Consider the following 5,736-nt stretch of genomic DNA (forward strand, 5'->3'; position numbering starts at 1 on the left):
GGAGAAACCCTGCCACAAATTCCAAAATAAATAAATAAATAAATAAATAAATAAATAAATAAATAAAAAGTAATGTGCTAAAAAAGACAGATGAGAGCCATTTCACAGACCTCCTTTGAAAACCCATTGAGAAAGATAAACTTCATGTGATATCTGAGTGGGAATGCAGTTTAATATTGTTTTATATACTTGCCATCCACACACAGAGTAAACAGATGGAATGTTAAAAGGATGTGTTCACATATCAGTTTAAGCCACAGAATGTTCCTACTATGTCATGATATGATGGCAACATATTGGATTGTATTAAGGAGTGTACAATTTTACCCATCATTGATTAATCAGATATTTAATTTCCTGTCCCACACTAACCTTAAAAATTTAGTTATATGCTTTTCAGTGCAAATAAACACAAGAGGACTGACTGTGGCATAGCCATGGGACACAAGAATCTGGATACAGTAAAACAGAGAGCCATCTTTGAACTTCATTCTTGTGTGGAAGATAACACTGTCCAAAATGTAGAGAACCACAAAGAAGCTCATGAGCAGCAGGATGGTCCAGGTGGCCCTTCGCTCTGGGGATGCTTTTGGAGAAAGTTTGATGCTGTGAAGATGCCGGGCCTGCTTCATGTGTCTGTATAAAAGAGTCACCATGTACCCGCTGGAGAACACCATGAGACTGATAAGAAAGGCTTCCCTGAAGACCACCAGTGTGGAAAATGTGCTTTGTCTGGAGTAACTCAGTGGGAGAAGTGAGCAAGACTGAGTAACATACATAACATTATCTGAGGTCGAATTGGGGATGGCACTTATTGATACCAGGAGGTAACTGCTAAAAGACATGTAGAGAACACAAAGAAAAAGGGCGCAGGAGATGTCATGGGGAAATTTATGTTTAAACTTGTCTAAGCAGCAGCTTCTAGGGCTGAGTATGATGGTCCAGAGGACATTCAGCAGACAGGCAGCACAAAGGGAGAAGCCCCTCAAGAACCTGTGCAGATAGATAAGGGATTGACATGTGGTGGGGTCCCACCTCCCCTGAGACATAAACATGTCTGCAGCTATGAGTCCCATAGTTAGCAGCATCAGTAGTTGGGTCAGGGCCAAGAAACCAATGGCGAGATCAATGAGCTTAGGCCTGTGTGCACCAATGACCATACAGAGATGGAAGACGAAAAGGATGCTGTTGGCTGAGATCCCAACACTCATTTCAGAGAACAAGGTGATTTTAATGTTTGTGTTAGTGTGGAGTATGCTGGCTTTATTCATTGTATGTGTGTGTATTTGAAGTACCAAAAATCTGAGGAGAAAAGAGAAAACTCTTCATTACAAATACTGGTAATGAAGCATTACCCCCCAACACTGAGATGGCAACAAGATGTCAATTCATCCCAATTCCACCTCATCCAAAAAGAACTCAGCTCCAGCTCAGACTCCCTTGAGGCCATCCCCATAGTCCCCATTGTCCCCACTGTCCTGATGCTTCCCATGCAAAACTGAACCGTGTAGACCATTGTAGGCCTGTCTCAAAATACAAACTTTCTTGTACATTAAACATTTCCACAAGTTATAAAAAATTAACCTCTCCAGATCCACATGTTTGGTTTATTCAGGGGTAATAGCTGCATCTCACTTGATTGTCAGACCCACGTGCACAGGGTCATTTATCTCACTGCCCTCTTCATTGCTGGCCAAGTAGTCATTCACTCTCTTTTTCATTCAGTCATTAATCATTCATTCTCTATGTCTCTTTCTGTCTGTCTCTCTCCCCCTCCCTGCCCCTCTTACCTCTGCCTCCTCCTCCTCGTTTTCTCTCTCTCTCTCTCAGTTTTTCAAGTCAGGGTTTCTCTATGTAGTCCTGGCTGTCCTGGAACTCACTCTGTAGACAACACTGACCTAGAACTCAGAGATCCTCCTACCTTTGCCTCCTGAGTGCTGGGATTGAAAACATGCACCACCACTGCCCGGCCAGGCCAAATGTTCTTAATTAATCTCCAGAACAAATAATTACCAGTTTGGACTCTGAATCAAATCCTGCCGACTATCTGCCATTTCTTCAGAGTGTGACCATAAGCACTCAGAAGATGAGCTCCAGTCAGCAACTCTGGAACATATGCACAGTCGAGAAGCCCCTAGGTGTGAGGATTCTACCTACACACCAAGCATGGAACTGTTTCAGGCACAAAGTGATCTCTGTACATGTCAGCTGCTGGTTTTCTCATGCAGTGTCCTGGGAGACAGAATGCAGCTCTGTGAATGACAGATCAGCTCCTTCCCTGCATGAAGCAGAAAAGAAAAAAATGACCAAAAGGATAGAATGATAGAGACAAGTTCTGTTTCCAGAGAAATCCTGGTTTTTCTCTGAACTCTCTTAAGTGACTCTGCCTCCAACCTATGACTTTAATCTCCAGCCATGATGCATCTGTGAAGAGAGCCTGAGCATCCAATATCGGGATAAGTTCAGGGTGAGCATACTCCTTATTTTTTCCTCTTTTGACAGGTAAAATTAGGGTGCTAAACAAAACTACAATTATAATAAGCTCAGGAACATCTCATTCTAAGGTCATAATTAAATGAAAGTGTCCACCCAGTCTTGAGGGATGGGCTCCACAGGAGTCTTAGGTCTCCTTACCTTCAAGGTGTAGGGGACTTCTCCAGACTTCAGGAATGTAGGAAATTCAGTGTGTGTTTTATGTAGAGATCATCATTTCCTCTAATGAATTTTGAATACACATGAAGTATATAATGTTGTAAAAAGTTTCCCAGATACACAGTAAAGAATTATCAACTGAAAATCAAAGGTGTGAGATGAAATAACTTCATAATTTTTCTCACCATATTGCACTGTAATACAGTATACTGACAAGAAGCAAAAATGTTTTAAATGTTCTAAGTATTTGTTCTTATATCCACAGATGAGTGTAACGCTCACCTCTCAACATGAAAACTTCTCTTTGAGCAGAATGAAATCAGTACAGAAAACCACAACTGATCAAGATGTAGAGTTGTGGATCCCAGTCTCGGTGGACCCATCTACCAAAGAACTGCAAGAAAGGCTCAGAGAACATTGCTTCTGAAGATGGCATGGAGAGATTGAAAGCAAGGGATTAGGGAATTCACTGTGAGATTGTGTCTCCCAGTAATGTTAAGGAGTTACAGCAATAACCTTACGCACATGACTGCTTAAACCTGAGCTAAACAAGGACAACAACACTTAGACATGCCAAGGTACAGGAAAACCACTGCTCAGCCCTTCTCAAAGAACTACAGGAGACTAAGGAATGCCAAGAGCCGGAGCAACAGTCCTCTCCAGGGAAGAGCACACAAACTGGTAGTCCAAAACCAAATTATCAGCCCTGAAAACAGGCAAACAAGTCACATTATACAGACTGAGCAGGTCGCAGTGATGCCTCTGAGACTATATATGTATATAATAACAATTAAAGAAAAAGAGGCCATGAGGATGAGGAACAGCATGGGAATGATATTTGGATGGGTTTTGAGGGAGGAATGGGAAAGGACATATTACATCATTATATTATAAGCTTAAAAATTCAAAGAAGTATTTATAAAATGAGGGAAGAGGGAAAATGTTAAAATTCATAAATACTTGATAAGAATGAATAATTCAGAGCTGAAATGGATACTTGATAAAAACAATTAATAATTTGAGTTTCCTCACATAAAAATTCTATAATAGTGACACAAAAAGCTAGTTCTTCAAAAGATTAGTGGCCACCAGGCCCAGAGAGTCATGATTAAGCTCTTCAGATTTTTCTTCCTGTGAACCTATGGAGTTCCTCATAATGCCCTTGCTCCTTCCCGAAGACAGTCTCAATGAAGAGCAGTCAGTGGAGAAGGAAGAACCAGGAAAGAGAAGGAAGAAGAGGAGAGGAAATTCAGTTTCATCAACAGGTGACATAGACTAAGAGTTTATGGCACACAGCCAATACGGTTGAGTCTGTGCCGTGATGACCCCAGAAAAATAAACAGTAATCAAGCCTTTAGGACAAAGAGCTGTGGTGCTCACAGTCGCTCAACCTGAACGTCAGTTTGTGACCTGTGTGCACCCATAATGGTAGCCATGGGTTTGATAGACACATTTCATAGAGGATAAAGTATACATTTTTAAAGTTTTAAGAGTTTAAAATATCTGAAATGTATGCATTCACTAGCAGCTACCAACAATATAATCCCAATCTATGTTTATAACCACCATTTTCATGAAATGCAAGTCTTCTAAGTTCACATGAATAAAAAGGAACACATAAATACATACACACACAAACATGAGAGAGAGGGGAGAAGAGAAAGAGGAGGGAAAAGGAGAGGGAGAAGGAGAGGGTGAGGAATTGATTCTTATAAAGATATCACCTTGTCAAACCAGGGAGAGGGTTGTCAACCTCTGTAGAGTTGGGTGCAGGCTGTGCTATTTTTAGGTTGACTTCATTAACTACATCGCTGCAAAACGTAAATCACTTAGGGAAGCCAGGCCTTCTCAGGAGCCAGGAATCTTTAGCCATATTCATGGCATTATGTCTTCAGGAGATCATTGTTTTGAAATCACTGCAGAACCTTGTTAGTGTGGAGGAGAAAGTTCACAGTTGCTTCCTCTCTGCAGAAAAAGCTGAGGAGAGTGACACAATGTCATGTGTCACTGTGAACACCAGCTTGTGTGGAGTGAGACAAACAACAGCCTTGAGCCACCTGCCAGCTCCAGGCTTTGTAGCCCCCTCAACTGTGCCTATGTGAAGGTTTGTAGAAAATTCAGGGCTAATGCATCCTTTGTATACAAAACATTACAGTGACTAAAAACCCTTCGTAGAAAAACTGCTGTCTTCCTAGATGGTAGTCCTCACATGAATGCCTACTAGCCCAGCACAGGAGATCAGAGAACATGATAGCCACTTCCTGCCATCAGAAACATTAGATAAGAGAAAGCCTTTTGCTCAACAGTTCAGCCTTCAACAGCCGCCTGTGTCCTTGAGATACAATTGTGCTGTGCCCTAAAATTACCTTTTTTAGCATTGTCTATCAGCTTTCCTGCAGAGGTAATAGGGGTTCTGCACTCAGAGAATGGACCTGTATTTGTGATATAGGTTCCCTGTGAAACTTGGGGATGAGGACAGAAAGGCTTAGAGGGTGGAACGGGAGAACAAAATATATCTGAAGCAAAGACATCCATAAGAATCCTGAACATTACCTGTTAAAGCAACTATGAAGGCTTCAGCTGCTCAGACCAAGGTTAGAGCCCCCTGCTCTGCATGGAGTCAGGAGACCAGGACTGTAGACACTGTGTCATCCCTCAGTTACCCGAATCATGGACAGCTTGAGATCCATAACATCATCAAACGGGCCTCAAACAAGTGACCAGTTTTTAGAACAGCAGTGGCCTGAGATTGTGACCTGGAGGGAAATAGAGAGTGGAAAGGGGAAAGGAACCCCCTCTGCAGAAACCACTGCATGCTGGGTGCTTGTGGCCCTGTGGGTGCACTGTAGCTGGGGAGAAGAAAGGCAGGAAGTGATGCCTGTGTCCTCCTCTACATCTTGGATACAGCCTGCCCATTCCTGGAAGCTGAGAGGCTGTGTAAAGAGCATGTTTATGTCTGGGCTGAGCAGAACCTGTCCACCCTCAGGCTTTTGAAGCTGTGTGTTCGTGTTTGTCACCATCACAGAGCTCACCTTTACAGTGTCACATCACTCTCCTCCCATTCTCAGCCTCCTCATGCAGTGC

At 42.4% G+C, this 5,736-nt stretch overlaps 1 protein-coding gene across 1 annotated transcript; it reads right to left on the minus strand.

Moving 5' to 3' along the window:
* Window positions 1–341: 341 nt before the first annotated feature.
* On the minus strand, window positions 342–1,271 carry LOC110549841 (vomeronasal type-1 receptor 44-like). Its single transcript, XM_021639262.2, has one exon. The coding sequence runs from the start codon at window positions 1,269–1,271 to the stop codon at window positions 342–344; it is 930 nt and encodes a 309-aa protein (XP_021494937.2).
* Between the last annotated feature and the right edge of the window lie 4,465 nt (window positions 1,272–5,736).

The sequence above is a fragment of the Meriones unguiculatus genome, chromosome 5 (genome assembly GCF_030254825.1).
Source record: "Meriones unguiculatus strain TT.TT164.6M chromosome 5, Bangor_MerUng_6.1, whole genome shotgun sequence".
Lineage (NCBI taxonomy): Eukaryota > Metazoa > Chordata > Mammalia > Rodentia > Muridae > Meriones > Meriones unguiculatus.

What these genes read in the sequence shown, in the direction of transcription:
- LOC110549841 (XM_021639262.2), bottom strand. Translation starts at nt 1,271, where the DNA reads ATGAATAAAGCCAGCATACTCCACACTAACACAAACATTAAAATCACC.